We start from the raw sequence: 27399 nt of genomic DNA, 5'->3' as shown, positions 1-27399 counted from the left end.
CAATGACTTTTGCAAAGAAACATTTCCTTATTAAAGTTGGACACTACAGTCACTTGGTATTTTTTCTAAGTTAGGTGTGGGCTAGAATCACAGTATGAGGGATGCTATATGTAGCAGCTGCACAGGCATTGCTTTAAGCAGCTGTTTGAACTATCATCCTGTGTGATCCATTTGTTTTTAACAAGGGTGCAGTTCTTTGGGAACCTATGGTTCAATGTTTAAATTAAATGAGAAGCTGATTCCCACAAACAGTTTCCTAATAATGCTTTAACACCAACTAGACTAGGAATAATTCATACCTGAAACTTCCCTTGTGGGAAGATGTGATCTATTTTTCTAGAACTCTCATAACATGTTGTAAAGTCCTCCAAGGGTCTTAAACGATATTTTGTATTTTAGTATCTAAATATGAAGTAGAATTCATACCACATTAGTTATAGTGGATACACATAAAATCCTCTGGACAAATTACAGCAATGCCATTATAAAAACTGAAAACATACCAAAAGTGGTGTTCAGTCCTGTTTGTTGGTACTGTGCATTTCAAAATAAAATCAAAAATTTACATGGGATTTTGTAGCACACATATGTCAGAGTTTTGTTTGAGGAAGAATATTTTGCCAGGATCTGTAATTATCCAAAGCTGTAATTTGTCCAGATGTTTGCCTGTTCATTTTCATCACTGAACCATTTAAACAAATACAATTGTATGCTGCACAACAATTTTATCATTGAATGGCAATGCACAGAAAAATAGATAAAATATTCAAAAAACTTAAAAGAATATTTTGACCCAATTACGATTTTCCTTTACCTTACAGGAAGGGTGAAGGAGAAGGTGTTATGTTCTTGTTTTCTAACACACCATCCTCAAACCTTGTTTTGCTTTTCATTTGGCAGTAATAGCACAGGACAAAGCAATTTAACAGCACTGGGGAATTTTCACAACATTAACATAGGTTTCTGCCAGTGCTGTTCAGTTGTACCCTTTGTCAGGTGAAGTGTAGCTGAAAAACTGTTTGCTTACATTTTACAATGCTCCCTCCCTTAACTGTTTATAACATCCTGAACACTCCCTCTCGTGTGTAATGCAAGAAAGCAAGCATTAACATTAATTTGGTAAGCATTATTATTTCCTTGTGCACAGGCCTTACCTGGGGATATTAGTGAGGTATGTCAAGACATTCTGAAAATCATTTTCTGGAATTTCACTAAATGTTGAATATTCTGGAAATGTGATGACGGGACAACCATCCTTTCCTCGCCCACCTAAGAAGGAAAAAAACCCACACCATAATATTACCTATTCACCATTTGATACCCAAAACAAACTTAATCAAGGTATTAACATGAGAACAATTATTTCCAGCCCTCGTCTTCTTAGGGAGCAGCCCCCGACACATTTTGTCTATTGCAACATATTTAATATTTTCACACATTTACCACTGTCTTCCTCATGTGTCTGTGAGTGTATGCTTGCAGGGATTGTATAGCCATACTATTTTGGCTAGTAAGTTACAAATACTCAAAAGACTTTAACTCTCCTTATAATACTAATGATGATAAAATGGAATAAGAACATCTATGAGTATAGGTTGAAGGAGGGTAGGAGGAAGGAAGAGTTTACAATACACCACTGGCAAAGAATGCTCCATCTCTCAAATTAAAAACAACAACAACCTTTAAAAAAAAAAAACCTGCCTGGATATAATTTTGCAACAACAAAAACCTTGCATTTCTTAATTAGTTAATTTTATGGCATAGATCAGGGGTGGGTAAGTGGGCTCCTCCAGAGTTCTGTGTCACACAAATGTGCTGATGGAATGACACCTCTGGATACTAGTCTTTGTACAACATTCATTTTGTATACTGAGGTTTCCCAGACACAGAACAACATGTAAAAAGTAAATGAAATACATATTTTAGAAGGCATTAATAAAGAATGACTACAAGTTAATAATTCAACATGTTTCTAAAAAAATCTATCAGGAGCATTCAGTTTCTCACCTGACAGAAAGGCAAACTTTTTTCTCAACTGGACCTCAATATCTTCAGCACAGAGGGGAACAATATCTTGATGCATGATTTCATCTGAAACAAATCCCAAGAAAAGCAATATGTAATTTTATACAGAAACATTTGGTGTTTTTTTTATCATGCCTTTTCACAATTGTGCTCAGCATCCATTTAAAAACTGGTCATAAAACCAATTAAAAGTAAACACTGAAGCTGTGAAGATTAAAGTCAAAAATAGTAAAAGTATATATTTATAAATAAAAGGCTGCAATGCTGAGGAAAATATAATTGTTTCTACCTTAGGTTCAGATTGTGAGATAACCTTTAGTAAGCAGCTGAGATCTAAAAATCAGAGCACTGTTCTCACAGAATATCCCCATAAATTCACAAAGTTTCACCTTCAGTGTAGCAGATAGGTCAATAGATAATGCTTTTCAATAAGTAGTATAACATTCTTATCTGAATCCTACTGATAGTTCCTATGGGAGGAGCCCAACTAAACCAACTGAGCTGGCACTTATGGAAATCTCCTCAATTCTATGGGTCTACTCTACCTGGGATTACCAACAAGAGCTGGGCATTTGAGCTCTTTTGTACACATTTTTGTTTGGTATCAGTAAGTGTTACCTGGTGAATTAATACTGATATGGCATTATCATTTGCCTTTCACAGTAGTATGGCACCTCAGAAAATACACACAGATAAAGATACATGTTTTCTATTGACCACTACTAGAATTCACGTTTTAACAAAGGAGAGAGCTGCGTTTGGGCATCCCTATATTTATTTCTATAAAACACGTCTATGTACCCACGGGCATGGTGTGTCTCTGTATTTTTTTCCCTGGCAGACAGCCAGGGTGCAGTGCTTGAGAAACCTTGTCTCCTAGGGGACTTTGATGTTAGAATCTGGGGCTGCCTCCACAAACAGAAAGGTGAAAAGCCACTGTGTGCACCTGGCACATGATGTGTGGCACATATGACCTGCCTACTGGAGAGTTGTGACATTTATCCTATGTGTGTTTTCATTAACCTATGTGCAAATGAAAGTATTGGCACACTATATATTTTCCCCTGAACCCTCTTCTCTATTAACACAAAATAATTAGCCAGAAATGGGCAACTATCCATAAGCAGTTTCCTGCCTTGGGATCCATTAGGGGCTGCACACTCTGCAAAAATGCCCCCTTCCACAAAATGTGGAAGTGTGCAGAAGTCCCCTTCTGGTTTTGAAAAATTGCTATTTTTTTATGTTAAGAAGAGCTTGCATTCTGTGTATAAGGTGAACTGCCCCTCCTGGATGTTTCCAGGATGCATCTCACTCTGCTTTTGGACCACAAAAAGGTTGGTACATGGAATCAAGAGCTGCAAAAACAGACTGGGGAGGCATATTTGGAATCAGGACTGAGCTTGCCTACTTCTGTGTAAGATATAATGAACATGAAACAAATAACACATTTTAACCAGTTTTAGCACTGCACATCAATACATACTACTAAATCTGAGGGTTAAAAGTACAAGTGACAGCTTCAAGTTGAGACTGAAAACTACTAGAGGAGGAGGTTTAAAACAGAGAGCGTTGCCTAAAAGTAGTTGAGTAGCTCATTTTCACAAAGCTTTCTTTATGGGAGTACCATGGACAGCACCACTTCCCACAAAATTTCCTACGATATCATATTCATAATACATATATTTTCATATGTATCTTTTACGACGTGTACTCACTAACATCCTTGGTATCTATCAGGGTTGGTTATATGTACATGCAACAAAATAGACACTTATGTCCATTATACATGATAGTATAATTCAGGGTACTATTGATTTCTTCAATGGAAACAGTATCTTATGTAGAGTGTATTTTGCATGCAAAAGATCACAGGCTCAATTCCTAGCAACTTCAGTTAAGGATGGGAATGCCCCAAGAGAGCTTCTATTATTTTGTGCAGTCAGTTCAGAGTAAGACAGGTTAACGATCTGATTCAGAGCCCTGGTGGTGCAGTGGTTAAATGCCTGTACTGCAACCACTCACTCATAAACCACAAGGTTGTGAGTTCAATACCAGCCAGGGGCTCAAGATCAACTCGGCTTGGCATCCTTCTGAGGCCACTAAAATGAGCACCCAGCGTGTTGGGGACAATCAGCTATACATTATAAACCACTTAGGGAGTGCTTATGTGCAATGATAAGCAGTATAGAAATGTATTTTCTATTGCTTAACTCAGATCTGCAGCCTTGAAATCTAATACACTTTGCAAATATTTCACTTCTGATTCCTTGCCTAAGAAAACCCTATGAAATATATGCAGTTGACAGGTGATTTGAAGGCGCGTGCACATGCACGCATGCACACACACACTTTAATGAAACGGATACTATACATTAGTAATAAAACCAAAAACTGTGTCGAATAGTACTAACAACAGTAAATAACTGCAATTCTGAAAAATGAAGGACTGGTTAGATAGGCTTGTTTCCTTTGCAGAGTTTACAAAGAGCCTCCTATACAAGCTTTTACCATGGTCAAATTTTCAGCTGGGTGGAATTCCTTGCATCTGCAACAGAAGGTTTAGCAAGGTATGGGAAGCAAAATTATCCATCAGGTGAAATGGGTTAAACACAATTCCAACTTACTGCAGTAAGCTTGCAGTGGTAAACAGCAGGAAAACAGCCATATGACCACATGCTGATCAATTGCTGACTGTATCATATAAGCCTTTGCACAGGGATAACACTGGTGGGAATGGCATCCTAGGCCACAGTACTTTGCCAGAAGACTGCTGTGCACCCTCAGTATTTACTAATTTGTCCTCCTTAACTAAGCTGGGATCTTGAGTATCCCTCCGATCTCTTAATGTTATTTCTTGTTGGATGGGGAGAGAACCCATCCTTGCTTACCCCATCCAATTACTGTACCAATGCATCCAATGCCCAGAAAAAAACTGTATGTTTAACTAATAATCTACAGTCACAGATAAAAGATAGGCAACCCTCCCCCAAATCTGAATTACTAAATTGTACATGTGAGTTAAAACAGTCCCATCAACCAGTGATTGAATTTCATTAGTAGTAACAAAGTTTGTAGCACTAAGGCAAGTAAGTGTCAGTCAGAAATGATGTTATGTATCTTCAAGCTGTTTTTGACCTGATGTTGTTGTGTGCCTTCAAGTCATTTGTGACTTATGGCTACTAAGGCAAACCTATCCCAGGGTTTTCTTGGCAGGATTTGTTCAGAGGAGGTTTGCCATTGCCTTAGTCTGATGGTGAGAGAATATGACTTGTTCAAGGTCACCCATAGTTTCCATGGTTTGAACCCTGGCCTCCGTTGTTTAGTGTTCAAATCACTACACCATGCTTGACCCTATTGTGGGGTTTCCTTAGCAAAATTTATTCAGAACGGATTTGCTATTGCTTTCTTCAAAGAGTGAGTGTGACTTATAGGGCTCCCAGTGAGTTTCCATGGAAGAGCTGGTCTCCCAAAATCTTCATCTATCGCTCAAAGCACTACACCACACTGACTTTCAAATTGGCAATGGCAATACCAAAATTATGGGACAAGCCACACTCTTTTATAGTTAGGAGTTATATTGGGAGTAGAAAAGAAAGAACAGGTTTCATTTCAGGTCTGTTCCTCATTTGTACCCCCGGAAAGCATTAGTCTGAGTCAATTGGATCTTGCATTCAGGACTAGTGTGGGCAATGCCCAGAATTAGCTCAAATAATAACCATGGGGCATATAAAAATATGATTGGACTACTCTAACCTCATCCCAGTCACACATGATGGGAACAAAAAAGATTTTCCACAAGCAGGGACCTGAGACTTCTCTTAGCATAGGAAATAGTGAGTTTCCTCATCAATACTGATTTGAGCATATTTAAATAGAAAATCACTACTACCCACAACATTGCTATTATGAAGCACTGGAATGATTTCCATTATTTTTCATATTATTTTTTTTCCAGAATGAGAGCATTCTCACTTCATATTTTAACAAACTTAAATTTAGCCCTCCTTGAAGAGATAATTATAGACTTTCTTCAGAAAAATGTGCGAGTTACAGATGTTTTATTTTAAGCACATACATTTCATAATTGAGTAATACGTCTGGAGAATGAACTGTTCCTCACGAAACACAAGTGAGTGTATTGTAGTAGTCTATAAGAGACATCCTTCATTATATTTTTAAAAAGAAGTCCCTTATATCATGACTTAAAAGCATGCCATTCATCATCTACAAGTGGGGAATTGAAGTCCTGAAGCAAATCTTTTAATTTCGCATCCCTTTGGGGCCTTTATCCTCCTCCCTACCAAAAGTTTGGGGAGCTCCATAAGTAAGGCGATTGGAATTATGAAATGGTTAGACTGTAGGAAGCTTTATATGGCAAATGAGTGAATATCACTATTAACTAACAGAATAAGCAGCTGTTTCTTCAGACTTCTTAACCTGGAAGTCTACTGTAGCAACTTCTTAAGAAGTGCAATTAGAAGCAAACTTTTGGAATCAGAACAAAAATTAGAAAATGTATATCCTAAATATATCATTAGCATCACAAGAAAATGTTGCAAAAAGCACAAGCACTGTAAGTTCTCAACTCTCCCTTCCCTCCTTTACATTCTGTTATTTGTATCATAGGGGCTCTACAGACCACACCGATCCGGCCTTTGGAAACTTCAAAAAGGAGCCGCAAAAAGCGGCTCTTTTTTGTGCCCTCCAAAGGGTGCCATAGCCATGGCAGCACAGCTCTGTGGTGCCCCTTGAACGCTGTGTCATCTGGATGCAGCGCTGGAGGTGCATCATGATGTCATGTGCTGTCTGGAGTGGCACACAGCATCACAGTGCCCTGGGGGCAGAGTCAGGGCATCCATCGTCAGAATGCTGCACCCTGTCTCTGCCCACAGGCCGGCCTTTCATAGAATCATAGAGTTAGAAGAGACCACAAGGGCCATCCAGTCCAACCCCCTGCCATGCAGGAAATCTAAATCAAAGCTTCCCCGACAGATGGCCATCCAGCCTCTGTTTAGCTGGTCTGTATAGGGCCTTAGTTAATTTGTATTCTTGTTGGACTGATGATTCACAGGCAAATTTATAGTGCTGCTAACTGAAATTTTGTTAGCAGTTTTGGTAAAAATTGCAAAACATAGCAAGTTAAAACTGTGGATGTGGCTTCTGTTGTTAAGGATGTGCTTCAAATCTTGAAGTGTATAAATGTGTACACTGACTCTCACAGTAAGAGCAGCCATATCAAATTCTCATTGATTTAGTGGATCAACTCTAGTTACTGTCAGGTAAATCAAAATCAAATTTCTGTTATTCTGAAAAAAATGTCCAGTAAGAAACAAAGTTACTAGTAAATGTCAGCATCGCCATCATTTCCAGCTTGACAATGCTGCTAGATGGTGCAAACTGGGACCCAATCACACTATACAATACTATGATTCTGCCTTAACTGTCATGGCAAAATGCTCCAGAATTCTGGAATTTGTAATTGATGGAGGAATATTTTGAATTCTCAGTCTCACCGAACTCTAGTGATTCAACAAATTACAAATCTCAGGAAGCAGCCATGGCAGTTAAAACAGAATAATAGTGCTAGAATTACGTAGTGTGAATGGGCCCCAGGTGTACTAACATTCTTAGTCTGAAGGAGCTGACCCTTCATAGTCCCTTCCCCTATCTTTTCTCTACAATACAACCAATTATTATGTGGGTGAGCAGTAGCCAGTACCAGGTCTTGTTTTGAATTCATCTTCCAACTCTGCATATCTTATATAATTAGGTGGGAATCTACAACAAAATGGAAATCACTCTCCACCTCTTACCAAAACACATCTGAGAAGTGAAATGGAAATACAATTCACCAATGTTCCTACCACACCATTACTCAACCTCATACTTACTTTTCTTTATCAGTTATAACAAACCCAAAGGCTATAGAGCTGTATTTCTACCAACACGTTTCTAAGTTTTTAACCTTAAAAATCCAAATTAAGGGTCAATTCACATCCCCAAGCTAGCAATCTGAGAGGATCTCAGCAATATATTGGATGTAGCAAAGCAGCTTTGCCAGTGCTCCACATCAGCTTACATTCAACTCCCACCAAGCTACTTAAGAAAAAAGGATCAAGAAAGGGCACAATAAAACTGAATCTACCTTACAGCTGTTGGGTGGAAGCTGCTTGACTGTCTTGCCACTTGCTGAAAGATCTGTGATTAACTCATGTAGCTATCATAACATTTTAGTCATATGAATTACCTTAGCTCTTCAACACAGCTGACCTTGACCAATTTTTTGACACACAGTCACTACAAGTAAAATTTGAACGCAATGCTGTGTGTTCTTTCTTGAGCATAACCACACTGAACACAGACTAAACTTACCTCTTCGGTGTAAACATTCATAAAATAAGAATTCATGAATATAGAGCTATATTGATCTGGACAATGTTTACATGCTTGTATGTTTCTACCATGCTAGAGAATTGTCTCTCAAAACAGTCACCTACCAAGGGGTGTAACTCTCAAACTTTGATGTGCTTTATTCAACTTAGTGGGCGCAGGATGCCTGAAGCAGGGCACATAAAGAATATGGGCCTATTGTTACATTGGGTAAGAGATGGGTAAACTGAATGCCCCTTGCAGAGAAACGTCACTGACTACTTTTTTGAAAATGTGAGTACAGAGAACTTCCTTATTCCAGGTCCGTCCGTCCATCCATTTGTCCATCTAGTTCACCTCACAGAGATAGTTTCTCTACAAGTCTTCTTCAGCCCTACATGAAGGTATCAGTGATGGAACCCAAAATCTTCTGCATGCAGCGATGACCCTTCTCTTATGCTCCCTAGTCTTCAAACCCTAGGAAGGTCTTATTTGGCATTTAAATCCAGGATATCTCACTCCCAAAGGGAACAATGCCTCCAACAAGCTAGTCTTTATAATTCATAATGCAGTAATTTAAGCTTTTCATGTGTTGGGTTATAAACACCAGGTTGTATACAACGTTTTATAGCTTGCACTGTTGAGAAACCCTAATCCAAAAATTTCATAATTTGCAAAATTTTAACTTGGCAGTTAAATCACAGTCACAAGAATCACAAGAAGGAAAGTGAAACTTCTGATTGTGAACTCAAAGGCTGTAGCCAGCACTAAGATATATAATGGTTGACTTTCCACTTTTTCTTAAGAATTTTTTTTATCTTGCAGTGAAATAGTGGGGTATCAAATGTCGCCATTTACAGGCTGAGAAAAAACTAAGATAGAATCTATATCTTACAAATAATATTTCTTGGGCTAGAAGTGGAGGAATGACATGTTTCCTCTTAGTTCTGTCTAAAGCTAATGGATAGCATGGCCAATGTACTCCTGAGAACCTCCCTTACATAAAACTGCCTATTGCTTTTATATGAATTAGCTACTAGTATGAAGTTTTAGCAGTCCAGAGATCCAATGTGGTGGAATAGTTGGACTGGGACTTGAAAGAACTACTCCTCACTGAGCCATGATGTACACTGGGTGGCCTTAGACTAGTCACTCTTTCTCTGCCTGGTCTTCCTTATATACAGTAGTTGTTATGAGGACAAAATGAGAAAAGCGGAGAGCAATGTGTGATACTTTTACACTTGTTGGAGGAAAGGTGGGATACAAGTGTAACTAATAAATTAATAAAAAAAGAAAGGCAGAAGTTCATGCTCACAGTTTATGACATGTTTACAGTGATTACATTTTAACTGCTCAGTTTAAAAGGCTAACGTACTTCTGTTTCCTCAGCACTTACCCCAGGGCTGACATCTTTTTTACACACTACATAATCTTGTTCCAGTGCCTTTAACAGATTCAGCAGCCTACAAGTTTGACCTGCTGATCCACAGAAAAAGCCAAGCCTGCTGTTGCTTTTTCCAGGTCAGTGGCACTCTAACTTAATCTGGGCTCACAGAACAGAAAGATTACTCAGAAAACACAAGGATTCTTAGCATTGTCCTCAGTTCACTCAAGAAAACCTTTAAACCAGCTGGCAGGTAGCATTAAGTACAGTTTGCCTGTAAAACATTTGTCTCCATTAAAATATGCTTTCATCCAAGAAAACAACAACACATTACAGTATACAAATTTATGTAGTAAATGCATGAAAGACCAAAGGCTGAATATTCTACCAGCTAATATTCTCTTTTCTTAAAAATTCTTATGAGTCTCAAATTTGTTTACATTTATGTGTTCAGCAGAACACTTTTGCTACAGAAAGCAAAGCAACACTATCTTGAATGCAAGGCATACCCAAAGACTGCTGAAGAACTTATTCTGAAGAGAAAGATCCTCACTTCCAATGTGTAGAGCTACTGAGAACTTGATTTACTATTAAACCCTATTCCACTAAATAATAAGTGTCTCAGAGATTGAAAGTGCAAAACCAACCTGCCATGTCATTGCTCTTCGTCTTGTATTCCTCTGTTACACTCATGCATACCAAACAGAAAACAAGACTGGCAACGTGAACTGAATCAGCAGTATTTGGTTCCCCTCTCTTCCTCTTTTCCCCTCCCCAATTTCTACAAAAACAAGCTTTCAGTTTCAGAGTGGACTGTAGTCTCACTATTTACAATGCCTCCAAAGCTTCATTCATACTCCATTAGACAGAGAAGATTCTGATGGAAAACTCAAACTCAAGATTTTTTTTAAATGTGCATCTTTGTGAATATTTGTTGCTAACAAGTTGTGGCACAAGGTGCAATAAAAATTGCAGGAATCATCTTCTCCCCATTCTTGCAGCACTCCACTCACAAAGGTAATAAAATGCCTTGTGAGTGAGAACTACCCTCAAACAGCATGTCAAAGAGAGAGAACAATCTCTAAAGGATCAAGCAGTCCATGCAAAAAGGAAACAGTAATTATGTTTGTCATGATCCTTCAGTAAATATCCTTTAAAGGATCTACATAATAAATGCAAACCAATGTTACGTGGCACCGCACTATTTAAATCTAATACTGTATACTCTTTGGCTTGTCACATGAAAATAAAACCCTGTGACTACAGGCTTATACGTGCATATCTCCACACCAGACAGAAAGATGCAACACTTCAATATCATAATGTAAACTGCACGAATTACTAGACCACACCAGTCTTGTCAATTCAGTAAATCAATGGGGGTCAGAACAAAACAAACAAACAAACAAAAAAAAAAACAAAAAAAAAAAAAGGAAAAAAAACATGAAAGACACACCTGTGCTTTTCTTCAGGAGATACCACAGCTCTGCAATATCCTTGTACAGCAAGGAGATCAGACTTAAAGTCATATTGCCATAAATCAATTCAGCGATGATGAGCTTGCTCCCTCTGAGCCTCTCTTGAAGTCAAGGAAAGCTCAAAACTGCACCTTTCACAGTAAGAGCCAAGCTCAATGGGACACAATACCTTTCTTCAAGTTACAGGCAAAGCCAGTGTGTCTCTCAACAGGATCAGAGGTCCACCAAAGGGCTAGCTATTTATTGCCACCTTCACACTTTCCATTTTTTGGTATAAAGACTTCACATGTAATAGGTTACGCTTAGTTACTCAGAATGTGAAGGTAGCCACCGAGTAAATTCAAACAACCAAGAAACATATTTGTTTAAAACAACAACAACAAATTAATTCTGAAACCCTCCTGGAGTGGTTTGTCAGAAGCCTCCCTTAAGGAACCCTACTTTAACAAATGGTAACCTATCAAGTAAAGCCATCTCTTTTTTAGCCAGAAAGGAACAACACTGATCAGCTGACAGCTGACTCTCTCAAGCTTTCTAATGAGACAATCCCTTGAAATGAAATGGGAAGTTACACATTAAGCTAGTAAAAATTCCCTCATCTCACATTTTTGAAATGAAACTACAGAGAAATAAAATTATGACCTTCACTGGACTCTTGATCAATATGTATTCAATAAATATTGAGCTTTGAAACTTTGCTCAGAAGAAATGAAATGCATGAAGTGCATATAATGAAAATAATTGTCTATGAATTCACAGATGATTCTCTTGAAGCATTTCAATAGATTAAAAAATTCTTCATGTTCCAGATTTCTTTTTTCTTTTTTCCCTAAACTTTCTACAGGTATGCTCTCAAAGTAGCAGATCTGGTACCCGTCTGACAGTTATGACACAGAAGGACAAAAAATGCATCCAGCTACAATACTTTTAAAGACGGTAAGAGAAGGTTAGGCAATAACTTCATAAAATGTTTATTTATGCAAACAAGCTTAAGACAGTATGAAACAGATCTTTTTGCTGAAAAACCTGCTCTCTCTTTCCCTTAGCAGGTGTAAAACGATGTGGTTTTTTAAATTTAAAATATTTTTATATGTAAACTTATGTTAAAATAATTTTTAAAAGAAAGATGTTTGACCTTCCATATAGTTCACTGGTAAGTGACTATGAACTTTCTCCTACCAATGTTAAGCAAAGTCTTACTTCAGCTGATCCTTTTAGGTAATTACTACAAGGCTGATTATCTGTTAATTAGCAACCTCAAGATTATTTATTAGCAGTTTCAGACTCAGTTATACAGATTGGCAAGACAGTAAATGAAAGTGACAGAAACTACTGTTTAAAAAGATCCAAGAATAAAAAAAGCTTTTTTGGTGCAAGAACTGCTTCCTCAATGTTACCAAAAGGTCAACGGGGATATGGTACATAAATCATGGATTAGCAATTATGTCTATTCACACAAAGTGCTCAAACAGGAACTCCAGATTTCCTCTTCCTTATATGTTTCCATATGGAAAAGCTATCAGTTATGTGCTCCATTGTCTCGATTTAGCCATGGATTCTGAATACAGAGTAACAGCCTACAATAAAGCTTCATTTAATATCATGCTTCTATTTCTTTATCCAAAGTAAGGTGAAGATGTTGAATTATCTTAACTGCACGTGATAAGATTAAATCTTCCTGAAATGCAAATATAATATCAAACTGGTTTACAAAGTGTACTACAATAAACAAACTACAAGGAACTTTCTCTAAGAACACAGTATTCATTTGAAAACATAACTAAAGCACAGTAATAATTCTGCCATTCTGTTCCTTACATGTGAGTGTAAACCTGTAGAGTGGCATTGAAGAAACATCTAATTTTGAGTTCGTTTTTAAAACTACCTATGGTTGATTCATGTACAGTATATTAATCACAATGGCTGGAACAATATTTCAATATTATTAATAATAATTTCTGACAAATTTCTAATCTTATTTGTTTATTTTGCTTCTTTGAAAAAACGATCACCACCACCAGTAAAAAAGGACTTACTGTTCATTGTAGAGTATAATAAACACATCGTTGGAATTAGAAAAACAAACAGGCATAGTGGCAAAAGTGAACCCTGGCAATACCATCCTATATGTAAGCTCCCTACCTGTTTTGACTTGGTCCATCCATCTACTACTAATACTACTTCCTTCTGCTGCTATGACAAGTTAACAAGAGCTTCCTAGCTGTGCAAAAAAAAAAAATTAAAAAAAATCCTTTATTTGGTGTTTACTACATCTCCTTCCTTTTCTACCTTTATGTCTAGAGCAAAATGTTTGATCAGTTTGGCTACTAGTACACTTGCCCATCTTACTCAAAGGTTTTCTAGCTATTTTAGCAAACTCTTGTTAGAAATTGATGGACTCAATTCTCATTCACAACAAAGCAAATTTACTGGACTGTTGTGTAGGACCTCTGGTGGTAGTGTAGGTTGAGATTTTGGATTCTGGTTTGCTTCACTCTGCCCTGGTGTCCATGAGTGATATAACTGGTGCCTCATAATGCACCTCATGTGCTACTGCTTCCATGGCATACAAACTCTGTAGCACTCTCCACTGACCCAATTGGAAGGGAACATGAAAGGCCTATGTTAAATTACAAACGCCACAGACTATCCAGAGAAGCCAAAATCTACTATAAGACTGATGTTGCCTACACACTTTCTCCTGCCCCACTTCATTAGACATTTCACAGAGGCAGCACAGAAGTACCAACCTATGCTATCTATCCCTTAGCAGTGCAGGCACAGGTGCATTTAGACCAAGGCAGCAATGGCAAACAACCCCTCAAAAAATTTGCCAAGAAAATCTTGTGATAGGTTTGCCTTAGGGTCACCATAAGTCAGAAATGACTTAAAGGCACACAATAGCAACTTCATTAAAGTGGAACTCTAGTGCTATAAATGCATAGTTTGAAAGGGCCCAGGTTTCCTGTAACAGCAGCTTGTAGTCCATGCCTGTTCTGGATAATCTAGTGGAGGAGTGGTCAAGAAGGACATCCAGATGTTATGATTCCCACTACTAACTATGCTGGGTAGAAAGTATTAAGAGTTGCAGTCCCACAACACCTGGAACTGCCAATGCTGAAGTGCCTTTTGTCTATACAGTACTAGTCCTGCAAGGAATGATGGACTCCATCTCAAGTGGGCCTCCTTTTGAACTCTGACAGCTGCCTGTGGTGGTAGTTGGGGGATGCTCATGAATGTTCAGAGAAAACCAAACAGAAACACACTTCCTTGTTCCTTTCATGCCACCACTACTGTACAACAATTCTCACAAAGAGGGGCAATTGTGGAAGGCTGGAGGTCCATTATCCACCCAGGAGACCTTGGACAGCTCCACTATTCTATCACACCTGCTCCTACCAAAAATGTTTTTACCAAAAGAGAGTTTTTATCCCTTGCCCACCCACCCAACAATACTCTCTCGGGATATGGGAAGCATTTTCACCATGTTCTGGGGCCTTCCTGGGCTATTTTAGGCCCAGGAAAGGCCTTAAAAAACAAAACAAAAGGAAGTGAGCAGACATTCTGTTTACTTCTTGTTTCAAAAAAGGCCTCTCCTGGTCTAAATATAGTAGAAATGTGCCTCACACTTGGGAACACTTAACGGGGGGAAACAAACACTGACAAAAATAGCAAAAATTTTCACTGGGGGGGGGGTGGTGGTGGTGGTGGAATCTTAGGGGTTCAAGATGGTGGAAATGTTCTCCAAACCTCTTAAACTGTGTATCTGGGAAGAATTCGGAGCCATTTTTTCTACTTCTGGGAGCCCCTGAGAGTTTTGAATGCTGTGGATATAGTATATCTTGATTTCAGTAAGGCCTTTGACAAGGTTCCTCATGACATTCTTGCAAACAAGCTTGTAAAATGTGGGCTAGACAAGGTAACTGTTACATGGATTCGTAATTGGTTGACTGGCCGAACCCAAAGGGTGCTCAACAATGGCTCCTTTTCATCCTGGAGATAAGTGACCAATGGAGTGCCATTGGGTCTGTCCTGGGCCCAGTGCTATTCAACCTCTTTGTCAATTACTTGGATCACACTATTGGGGGGCATAGTTATCAAATTGGGAGATGACATCAAATTGGGAAGAGTAACTAATACCCCAGAGGACAGGATCAAAATTCAAAATGACCTGAATAGACTAGAAAGCTGGGCCAAAGCCAACAAAATGAATTTCAACACAGAGAAATGTAAGGTACAGATCCATAAAATGCACAGATATAGGATGAGGGACTCTTGGCTGAACGCAACTACAGTGGAAACTCCCCTTACGCGGGGGATCCGTTGTGGACCCCCTGCATAAGGTGAATTCCGCCTATGCTGGAGCCCCATTCATTTGAAAGGGGCTTGTGCATGCGGGGTGCCACGGGCGTGTGTCCCATTCATCTGAATGGGACGTGGCGCCCCTTGCACCCCATGCACTCCCTGCAGCCTGAGCGCGTACACTCAAACCGCGTATAGTGCGCCTGCGTATAAAGCAGGTGCACTGTACATGTGAAAGGGATCTAGGAGTCCAAGCAGACCACAAATTGAACATGAGTCAACAGTGCGACGCAGCAGCTAAAAAGGCCAATGCAATTTTAGGCTGCATCAATAAAAGTATAGTATCTAGATGAAGGGAAGTAATAGTGCCACTCTATACTGCTCTGGTCAGGCCCCACCTGGAATATTGTGTCCAGTTCTGGGCACCACAATTTAAAAAGGATGTTGAGCAACTGGAGCGTGTCTAAAGGAGGGCGACCAAAATGGTGAAGGGTCTGGAAACCATGCCCTATGAGGAACGACTGAGGGAGCTGGGGATGTTTAGCCTGGAGAAGAGACAGTTAAAAGGTGATATGATAGCCCTGTTTAAATATTTGAAGGGGTGTGACATTGAGGATGGAACAAGCTTATTTTCTGCAGTTCCAGAAACTAGAACACAGAACAATGGATGCAAGCTACAGGAAAAGAGATTCCATCTCAATATTAGGAGAAACTTCCTGACAGTAAGGGCTGTTCGACAGTGGAACACACTCCCTCGGAGGCTCCCTCCTTGGAAGTCTTCAAACAGAGGCTGGATGGCCATCTCTCGGAGACACTTTGATTGAGAGTTCCTGCATGGTAGGGGGTTGGACTGGATGGCCCTTGTGGTCTCTTCCAACTCTATGATTCTATTTCTCCAAACCAGTTCTCCAGATGAACTACAAAAACAGTTCTGTCTGAGGGATAAAAGAAATCTTACACCAAGTTATGAATTGCACCAAATTCAGCCATTAGATCCATTCTTTTCAGAGATGTGATTGACGCCTTCATTGTTAATCAGATAGGTTGCGTAAAAGAAATTGGCACTTAAAAACATTAAGTAATATTTAGCAAGTAATTAAGCCCTATGAGAGCCAGTAGGGTATAAGTGGTTTGAGTACTGGAATAGAATTTCAGGACACCAGGGTTAGAATTTTAATTCCACCATGGAAACCCACTGGGTGATCTTGGGCAAGACACACTCTCTCAGCCTCAGAGAAAGGCAATGGCAAGCCTTCTCTGAATAAATCATGCCACAAAAACACTAGAGTAGGGTTTACCATAACTCAGAGTTGACTTAAAGGCACACAACAACAACAACAACAACAACAACAACAACAACAACAACAACAGTAGTTAAATAAGAGAGGTGGCTGGACTACAGCAAACCCAGAAAATGAACCATTTCATCATAACATAAATGCAGAACAGGCACTACTGTGTCCTTACTTACTCTATGAACCCAAAAGGAAGGACCACCTTACCTCAAAGCAACACTTTTATCTTAGAAAAATGTCCTCTCTTTGCAACAATGACCATTCTCTTTACTTTTCAGTTTGCTATGGCACTTCCTGTTTAGTCTTACAGGCAAATAACAGATTTGCAGGACTGCGAGTCATCACTTTCCACACTGCTGTTTACACTGTTTCTGTACGTACTTCCATCATAGGTATGGGTGGGGTTATTTGCATAACAGAGACACCAAGAGAAATGCAACAGGAAAAGTGATCCTGTTTGTAAAAAGTATTGTACTTCATTGTCCTGTATTACATATTCCAATCTTTCAGTCATTCTTGGTGGAGATGGGTCAAAGGACATTTCAGGTAAACAGCAGCAGAACAATTGCCAACCTATTTTATATTCTAATTCTTTCATTTTGAATTATACCTCCTCAGGCATTCCTCTAGCTGTCTTTTTGGGGCTGGGAGATCCAGGCCAGGGTTCGATTGCCAGCTCTGCCATAAAACTCACTGGGTGACCTTGGGCAAGTCACACTCTCCCAGAGCAAGCATCAGAGGAAGGCAATGGTGAACCTACCCTGAACAAATCTTGCCAAGAAAACCGCATGATAGCTTTGCCTTAGGGTCACCATAAGTCCAAAGCAACATGAAGGTACACAACAACATCATCCAGATATGTTACATGCCTATCTTTCAGCTGCATATTTATATAGACTATTTTTGTCAAATGAATGCATTTTTTTTGGGGGGGGGGCTGTCTTTTAACTTCAACCTTCTGAAAAGATTAGACATAGACACATTAGTCTGGAATATCACTATGAAAAGGGTTGTAGAACTTTTGTTAGTCTCAAAGGTACTCCAAGACTTCTGAAGGGTCAGTCCTTGATTACAGTAATCCTAACAGATTTCTTTTGCTTTTGGAAGGGCCTCAGTAGTAGAGCACATGCTTCTCACTAAAAAAGGTCACAAGTCCCATCCCTAGCATCCCCCATGTTTAAAAATATGGAACAGGTGTTGCTAGACTTTGTCTGAAATTCCAGAGTATTGCTGCAAGTCAGAATAGGCAATATTACATAGATGAAAAAAGTGGTTGACCTAATAAAACAGCATTTAAAGTTTTAATACATGAAAAATATGGCAGTGCTAATGTTAGCATAAGCACTACTTGTTGTTCTTCTTGGGCAGTAGCAGTAGTGGGAAGTGAAACTGGCGAAGGATCTCTCAAAGACAACAGCAATGACACCATAGATAACACTTCTTATTAATACAGAAAAGGAGGCACAGTAACCCCCCCTTTGAATGCCTTTTACCACAAAAACTCTATAATGACACCGTTGCTCTTACTTCCAAATAAAATCATAGTCCACATCTTAGTATGTGTGAGGATCTTCCAGAGGTGTAAAAACAACACCAAATATACAGAAAGATAGCTGTAAGTAGTAAGAAACCTAAGGATTTGTATTCCCCCCCCTCCTATTCCTGATTATAATTTCCTTGCTGCAGATACTCTGATTAATCTAACTGAAGCAAAATTGGGCTGGTAGAGGTTAGAAAATCTGTGGAAAAGGACCAACCCATGTAGGTCTTTGGATATAATCTGGCAGATTATTTAAAACTGGCTGTGGGAGAGAGGGACAAGGGGGGGGGGAATAGAGAGAATGTTCCCTATTCTTTTATAATTATGTCTGCATTTTAATTTGTACAAGTTAACTACAAGGCAGGGATGTACAACCTCCATCCCTTGGGTGGCATGTGATCCACAGAGGGTCCTCATTCAGTTGGCAGGCTTGACTGTTATTTCAGATTAAAGATCAGGGAGCTGTTGCCTGGAACTAAGCTCTGTTTTCCACCTGTGCTCAGCCCCAGAGAAGAAACGCGCAGAACTGAGTTGTACTTTGTATATCTGCTGAGAACTACCTAAACTAGTTAGAAGTACATCTTGGACCCACATACTTAGCTTTGGTCCTGCTCATGCCCTAAATCCCACCTGTTGTTTGAATGACTGACCCCAAATCCTTTCCCAAAGAGTTGTGGCCTCTGGGCTGAAAAGGTTCCCCTGTCCTGTTGTATGGGATGTACAGACAATTCTTCCCTCAGTGTGGCTCATGAGCTTTTCAGTCCGCCTTGTAAGGGACAAAGCAGCTTTTAGAGAGAGCGCAGTTTAAAATCCCTTGCTGTCTAGGAAGGGAAACACACCACAGTGTGCACTGGATGGAGGAAGTCCCAAATTCAATCTCTTATGTCTATAGAAGAATCAGGTAGCACCAATCCATGTTACAGGCATTTTATTATAGCAAGGGGTTTTGCTCAGAGGCAACAGTAGAGTCACTTGGAATTTGCAGAATCTATTGAGATTCCCAAGAAATTCAAAAGAAAACACATGTCAGGAATGTTCCATTTTGTATTCGTGCATCAGCTTCTCTTCCAAGGAGAACAGCATGGACACGAATAAGCTCTCACCCTAATTCAGATAGTAAAATCATGATACTCCACACCCCTCCTACCATTCATGAAAACTATGTTAAAAGAAACCACATAGTGACAGAGTAAGAGAGACTGGGTGGATATCTATTCATAAAAAAATATGTCCACTTGTTTTGGCTCCCACAAGAGACACCTTTATCCCAAATAATAGACTTAAAAGGGCTTTTTCATTCACTCTGCCACTAGATGCCATGCTCAGATGAGTGCTTGCACCAGCATGACCTTTAACCTGTGTGGTGATCAAAAGTGATTGAAGAAAGATGGCTACTTGTAGCCTCTGCATGTAGGATGAGGACGCTAATAAAATTAATCTCACTATGTGGCAGGCTCTACAAACAACTGGCTCCATTTGGGACTTAAGTGAATATAAGCAGTTACTTCAGTCCTCCCATTCTGCTACATGGTAAAAAGAAATTTCAACTTACCTTGAGCCAAAGAAACTAACCAGGAGCTGTTGTTAGAGAAAATATAAAAGCTTTCCATTTCTTCTACTGAAACTGCAGAACAATTCATCTTTACCCAAAATCTATCAAAGAGTAGATGTTTTCCTTCTCATCACCTCACAATGATTTGCTTTGCCTTTGCTTTTCTCATGAAAAAAAAAATTGTTGCTGTGAAATCTGCAGTTGTACAGAGTACGTTTATAATCACCTTCTCCCTGAACTGCTCTTTGCAATACTTCCTTTATAGTTATAGAATTATAAACTAGATGTTTGCATACAGCAGGTGTACACAACAGCTGGCATATTATAAAGCACACCTTTGAAATTTCAGGATGGAAACAGATCAAAAATATAGTATAAGGTACTGATACTTTTGTTTTTCGCTCCTAGTCCTTCAATCATCCTTTTCAAGGGTGTTCCACACATATACCACAATCCCTCCCCATATATAGAATGTTGTAACCCATGAAAGGGAAATTCTGAAATTACATTATTTAAATTTATGAAATTGTACCATAGCTCCTACTGGGGATTTTCTGTTATGTTCTTCACTTTTGCTTTACTTATTTGACAAAACATCCAGGTTTAAAAATAAACCTAAAATGTTTATTGACTATTTTAAAATGTTTAATTAGCCAGCATGGCATAGTGGTTTGAATGTTGGACTATGACTCTGGAGACCAGGGTTTGATTCCCAGCTCAGCCACGGAAACTCACTGGCTGATCTTGGACAAGTCACATGCTCTCTGCCTGAGAGGAAGGCAATGGCAAACCTCCTCTGAACAAATCTAGCCAAGAAAGCCCCCCATGATAGGTTTGCCTGAAGTCACTATAAGTCAGATTTGAAGGCGCACAACATGGTATTATCTTTTCAATATACTGATTTTTAAAAAAAAACTAATGGACAAGAAGTTCAAACAATTGTGAACAATGTATGAACAGACTAAAGTAAAGGTGAGTTTTTCCATCTTGTTCACTACAAAATCATGAATTAATGGTAGTAATGGTACAATCAGCATATATATATGTCTGTGTGCTTGTGTAAGTGTTAAACTGGACCAACATGAGACATCTGGCAGTTTATCTTTGTCAACCAAGACAGTTTCAGTATAATATAAAGCAATTTCCATTTTGTTTTTGTTCAACTTCCTGAGTCAAACTGCAGAAAAGCTGGATGCATTCTGAAACACTGGCAGATAGAGTGGTGTCTGTTAGCTTCTTTTAGTTCTCTTTGGCCCTGACAGACGGGACCTTTGCGGCATCATGGCAACATGCTAAGGTTGCCTCGGGGCAGCGTGTGCACACACCCCGTAACCCTAGCACGTGACGAGGATGTTGCAGCTGCACCATCTACACAGTGTGCACAGCTATAACATTGCAGCAGCACAGCGTCTAAACAGTGCTGCACAGCTGCAACGCCATCGCGATGCCTCTGGTGGTTTGCGGCAGCACAACTGTGCCACAAAAAGGAGCCGCTTCCGGGTGCTCGTTTTTTGCTGCACAGCAGTGTCGCACTATTTGGTTGCTGCGGTGCTGCTGCAGAGCAAAAAGAGGTGCCTCCCTGGCGCCTTTTTTGGCGCTCTGTACCGCGCCTTTGTTTAACTTCCTTATGTTCCTAGATGGATGATAATACTTTTATAGCCAATGTGGACTAAGAGTGCAAGTATGAGTATACTCATATGTGTACTGGACATACATTTTGAGTGTTTAAGGTTTACCAGTAACACTGGCTTACACTATCCCTTGGATCAATATCACCCAATTATTATGGGCCTATGTTCTCAACCTCAAAGGAACCATGAGCTGCCACTCTCTTTTGCCTGTGCACTATGCACTCTGGGAATGATAGTTCTTGAACTCTCTCCCTACTTATCTTTCAAAGTTCAAGTCTTTGACTGCAGAAGTACACCCTCTCTGTTCCAAAGAAGACATTCAGTCAGCTTTTGACTGACTGCAGTAAATTTCAATCAATCAATTTATTTATATGTGAGTGAGACTCAAATCCTCATAAGACCTAAACCAGAGGCACAGCAATACAAGGAAATAGGTTTCCATAATTATCCTCAAGACTGAAGTACAGTTTAACCTTAATTGTTTTCCTCAGGGCAATGGGATTGCAGATTGGAACATACAAATCTCCATATCCTGGTAGAGTGTGCTCCCACCCATATGTCTGCATATATATTAAGATGCTATTAGATGCTTCAAATTTGAGAGACAGGATGTATGCTCAAAATATATCAAAAACAAATGAACACTTTCTTTTGTCTATGCCAGAATTAAGCCTTTGTGTGAATTATTCCTGTGGAAAATAATAGCACAACTGAATTATTTCCCCCGCAAAGACACTCTAACTTAAGCCAGACTTCCTGTATTATTCAAATACCTTTGACTACACTCTGCACAATCCCCTAACATTGGAGTATATCACACGGTCCGGGGTGACTCCTGGTTTAGCTATGCAAATTCACGTCGTAACGTGAATGTTTTATCATACCTGGTTGCCCTTCCGAATTGAGGGAGAATCGAATCCAAGGCAAGTCATGTGATGCGGATTCATGCAAAGGGGAGTGAGTGCAAATTGTATTACCACACTGGTGCATACCATGTGGATTCAACAATTCCAATTGGGACCCTTGCCCATGCTCAGTGGGGGTCTGGACGTTGTCCTCCTTCCCTGCCCCCTCCTTAGCTGTCATCCTTCATCAGACTGAAGGAGCAGTCAGGGGATGATGGGATAGGTCACAGGGGCTCAGTGGGGCCAGGATTTGGATGCAGGAGCAGGCAGGGGATGATGGGACTGGAGCCAGGATTGGACTGAAGGAGCAGCCAAGGGATGATGGGATAGGTCACGGGGGTCGCTGGAGCCAGGATTCGGATGCAGGAGCAGTCAGGGGATGATGGGATAGGTCTCAGGGGGTCACTGAAGCCAGGGTTTGGATGCAGGAGCAGGCAGGGGATGGTGGGATAGGTCACAGGGGTCACTGGGGCCAGGATTCGGATGCAGGAGCAGGCAAGGGATGATGGGATAGGTTGCAGGGGGTCACTGGGGTCAGGATTCAGATGCAGGAGCAGTCAGGGGATGATGGAATAGGTCACAGGGGGTCACTGGGGCCAGGATCGGACTGAAGGAACAGCCAGGGTAATTGGATAGGTCTCAGGGGTCACTGGGGCCAGGATTCGGGTGCAGGAGCAGTCAGGGGATGATGGGATAGGTCACAGGGGGTCACTGGGGCCAGGATCGGACTGAAGGAGCAGCCAGGGGATGATGGGATAGGTCGCAGAGTGGCAGAGAGGATGAGATGGTATGAAGGAGGAGGAGAGGGATGAAGGAGCAGGACGCAAGGGGCCAAGGGGGGCGACATCGGAGTGATCTTCCACACCAGACCAATTCGAAGTGAAATCAAAGTGAGCTTGAAAGTGAATTCTGAGCCCCCAAAATCCCCAAAAACCTCAGTGTGATAAACACCATTGACATGAAGACTAGGGATGATGGGCTTTTTGTAGTCCAAGACACCTGGAGTGTGCCAGGTTGGGGGATCCTGTTTTAAAACTCTTACCAGCTGAATCCTTGGGGTATGTTCATATTTTGTTAAGTGATGACTGAGCAATAATTTACACCATTGGAAGACTTGTGACTGTCATGAAGACACAGGGGATTTAGAGTACTTTCAACAGCACTCCAATTTTGAATAAAAGAGTTATTGTGTGTATGGGGGGGGGAGGCTAATAAAATCCAAAGCTCCACTCCCTGGTCATTTCTAGTTTTAGGCAACTCATGTCCTCTCCCAAAACCTTCAAAAATCCACTTATTAAAATTCATGATCTGCCACAACTTTCTAAGAGAATAGCTAAAAGGACATGCCAAAAAGCAGAACCCAAGTCACCTTTTTAGACCACGACTCCCATGCTCTTCCTATCAGTATGGCCAATGGATATGTTGCTGTTGTGATTCAGGGAGCTGTAGGCCAAAACAGCCTTGTCACAAAAGGTAAAGTGGCTAGGCTTTCTTTTCCTCTCTAGAATTTCAATGCTTCCTTAAGAGCAAGGCTGCATTATCAATGGTGCATGACTGGAGCAATGCTCCAGTGTCCTCAGTAGTTAGAGGACATGCTACTTCCGCACCCAAGCGCATGTTTCTTACACTGTGATGAGGTTAAGAGAGAAATGCTCCTGAGAGCTGTACATATATCTTCCCACAACCTCTACAAGGGTTAGCAGTATAGCATTTACTGCCCACCTGAACTCCATTTGCCAGATGCAGAGTTAGTGGAGAGTTAGGTGGCACAATGGGGTCATTGGCTTTTGGACACCAGTGTGTTTGGGGGGAGGGGGATGCTCTGAATCACTGAAAGAGAATGACTTTGGCCCCAGGGATGGCTCTTCTTGGCTTGGCAGCATTGCCAAATCTGATCTGCCACACTTCAAATCTGGCACTCCTAACAGTCGAGTTTACATGCCTGTCCAAAGGGAGGGTATTTTTTTAATTGTTCCAGAGCTCTAAACACCTTAATCTGCCTTTGCTCAACAGATATAAGTACTTAATTTCTATTCTTTCCTTAATATACTGTATATATTTGTGTATAAGTCAAGAGATTTTACTCCATAAATCAACCCAAAAAAACTTTCTTGATTTATCAATGGGTACTGTTATCAAGGCATATATATATATGAAGAACCATCCACTTCTCTGAGGGGTGAAAATCAAGAGCTTAGTCTGTCTTGTGAGAACCTAAAAGAAACACCAACGCTGCATCTTCTCTCTGGCCACTTTGAATGTCTGGGCAGGAAAACAGCAGTGGCAGAGGTGTTTTGGTGCTTCCCCTCAAAGGAGCACTGAGCCAGTAGACATGTGCACTTTTTCTTAGCCTCGTACATACCCTGGCACCTCCCCAAGACATTGCACAGTCATCATTTACTGTAGTTCCCTCTTCATCCATCCAGTCTTAGGGTAAGCACAAAGAATTTTGTAAGGTCTTTGGCATCATTTTCCTTTGCTTTGTCCTTTACATCTTTTACTTCATGCTCCCAAGTTTTACCCTTGGCTTATCCATAGTAAATTCATTACTTTGGCCCAAAACCTGCCCTCAACTTATAAATGAGGTCAATTTATACACAATTATATATGGTAGAATTCTCCTTTTGTGTTGTGTCTTTTAGATTGTAAGCCTGAGGGCAGGGAACTGTCTATTATCCCCTCTGTTGTAAACCGCTCGGATTCCTAGTGACTGGGCGGTATATAAATAAATCCTATTATTATTATTATTATTAGAAACAATGCTTTTAATGGTCTCCCAAGGAAATTTTCATGTGCCCACCACATTACTGATTATGAGAATCTTGTTGTATGCCTTCAAGTTGTTTCCAGTTTATGATGATCCTAAAGTGAACCCATCACAGAGTTTTCTTGGAAAGATTTGTTCACAATCTTCCTCTGAGGTTAAGAAAGTGTGATTTGCCAAAAGCCACCTAATGGATTTCCATGGCCAAGCAGGGATTTTAACCTCCAACTTTCAGAGTCCTAACCCAGCAATCAAACCATGAAACCATGAAACTGGCTCTCGGTTTGCGAGAATAACCTTCAAAAATGAGTATGCATACTCATGAACCAACAAATAACCAAGAATATTATGAAAACAGTGTGTAGGCCTACTCCTGAGAGACCTCTGTGGATATGTTCATGCCACCATCTTTAATCCATTACAGTAAATGCAACTTTAGAAAGTTACACAGATATATTGAAAAGAGTAGAGAAGCTCATCTGATTCACTTTCCAATATCATCACCTTGGATCAACAGCTGAGTTGTGCACAAAACCCACAATAAATACAGCTAAGCAATATGACTTTAGTCACACTATGTTAACTCATACATTAGTTGATCTGTTGTATTATGCTCTCTGCCACCCTAACCAAACTTAACAAGTGGATATTTTATTCTTTCAATATGCCTGTTTTCTAATCATGGCAAGATTCAGCTTTAAAATATACTCTAATTTTAATTATCTGTGTTTGTAAGAAGTAAGTGAAATAAAGTCATTATCTTCAAAGCAACAAAAGAAGGTTATTGAAATGAAGCCTAGCACCCCCCTGTAAATCTGGATTGTCACTGTTGAACTGAGGTTCAGCCCACACTGAGGTAAAAGGACCATCTGTTAGTCTCTCGAGCTTGAGGATCATTCAAGTCATTCTTGAGCAAGATAACACAGTTATTTTTGAGAAGCATATTAAAAGTAGTAGCGTAGCAATCAGTATCTAGGGCCTCATTCTGGTACAGTGAAAAGCTGACTATAATTTTCACTGTCTGTTGTCTAAATTCATTTGTAATTTAAATTTGTAGGACGTAGGCAAGATTTTTGGAGAAAACCAGCACATGCATGTTAAACTCTTGCCCTTCCTGGATGGGTGGGCAGAGGGAGTAGTCAGTGCCTTGCTAAAACAAGGCAGAGTTGCATCAGGAATAAATGGCACAGTTACAAGACCATGGTTGAAAAAGCCCTCTCTGGATCCCAGTATATTGGATGACTATTGGCTAATTTTCACCATTCAATTTCTGAGCAAGATATCAAAGCACGTAATGGCCTCCCAGCTCCTTAAGTCCCTGGATGAAATGGTTCATCTAGATCTATTTCAATCTGGATTGAGACAATCTGCATGAGACAGAAACAGCTTTGGTTGCCTTGGTTGACGACCTGTACTGCAACCAGGCAGAGGGAGTGGTAAACTGCTTGGTGGGTTTCAATATAATAAAACATGGTATTCTTCTGGAGCATGACTTGGATTCCTTCCTGGAGAGGTGAACACAGAAGGTATTGTTGGGAGAATCCTATTGGGACCTTTGGCTGTTAGCTTGTGGGGTCTTTTGGGAATCTGTTCTATCTCTTATGCTATTTAACTTAAACATGAAACTGTGGGAAGAGGTAGTCTGGAGTTATGAGGTCTGGTGCCATCAGTATGTAGATGATACTCAACTCTATGAGTACTTTCTGCCTCAATGCAAGGAAGTTGTTTCAGCTCTAAACTAGTATCTGGCATTGGTAACGGACTAGATGAGGGTGAAAAAATTTAAAATTCAACCAAACAAGACAGAAGTGTTCCTCCTAATCAGCTGAAAAGCAGAATCGGAAATGTGCTAGGGTACACTACAGACACAGGATCACTACTTAGATGTATTCTTAGATTCAACCCTCTTGCTGAAAGCTCAGGTTTCTTTGATAGCCAGGACTTTATATGCACAATTAAGGCTTGTGTGCCAGATGTGCCCCTTTCTAGAGACATAGGATCAGTGATTGCAAATGCCTTAGTTACATCCATTTCAATTATTAGAACACATGTAGACTACCTCTGAAAAGTGTTCAGAAACTTCAGCTGGTCCAAAGAGCTGCAGCCAGATTACTGGCCAGGGCTAGCTATAAGGAGCATATGACTCCCTTCTTA

General features: G+C 40.1%; 1 protein-coding gene across 9 annotated transcripts in view; it reads right to left on the bottom strand.

Moving 5' to 3' along the window:
• The window catches only part of LOC149319213 (guanine nucleotide exchange factor DBS-like), a 173667-nt gene that overhangs the window by 71015 nt on the left and 75253 nt on the right, over window positions 1–27399 (bottom strand). For 6 of the 9 annotated variants that reach the window (XM_089511290.1, XM_089511291.1, XM_089511293.1 and 3 more), the window contains 2 exons: window positions 2008–2091; window positions 1155–1269 (listed from right to left, as the gene is read on the bottom strand). In XM_089511290.1, the coding sequence (XP_089367416.1) occupies window positions 1155–1269; window positions 2008–2091 (199 nt within the window). Of the gene's footprint in view, window positions 1–1154; window positions 1270–2007; window positions 2092–8170; window positions 8190–11234; window positions 11308–27399 lie in introns of those variants that run through there. The other 3 variants (XM_089511295.1, XM_089511296.1, XM_089511297.1) reach the window with 2 other exon arrangements.

The sequence above is a fragment of the Sceloporus occidentalis genome, unplaced genomic scaffold (assembly GCF_023333645.1).
Source record: "Sceloporus occidentalis isolate IW3139 unplaced genomic scaffold, rSceOcc1.0.p SCAF_2, whole genome shotgun sequence".
Lineage (NCBI taxonomy): Eukaryota > Metazoa > Chordata > Lepidosauria > Squamata > Phrynosomatidae > Sceloporus > Sceloporus occidentalis.
The sequence above is the reverse complement of the archived record's forward strand: the minus strand, read 5'-3'. Positions and strand labels throughout refer to the sequence as shown.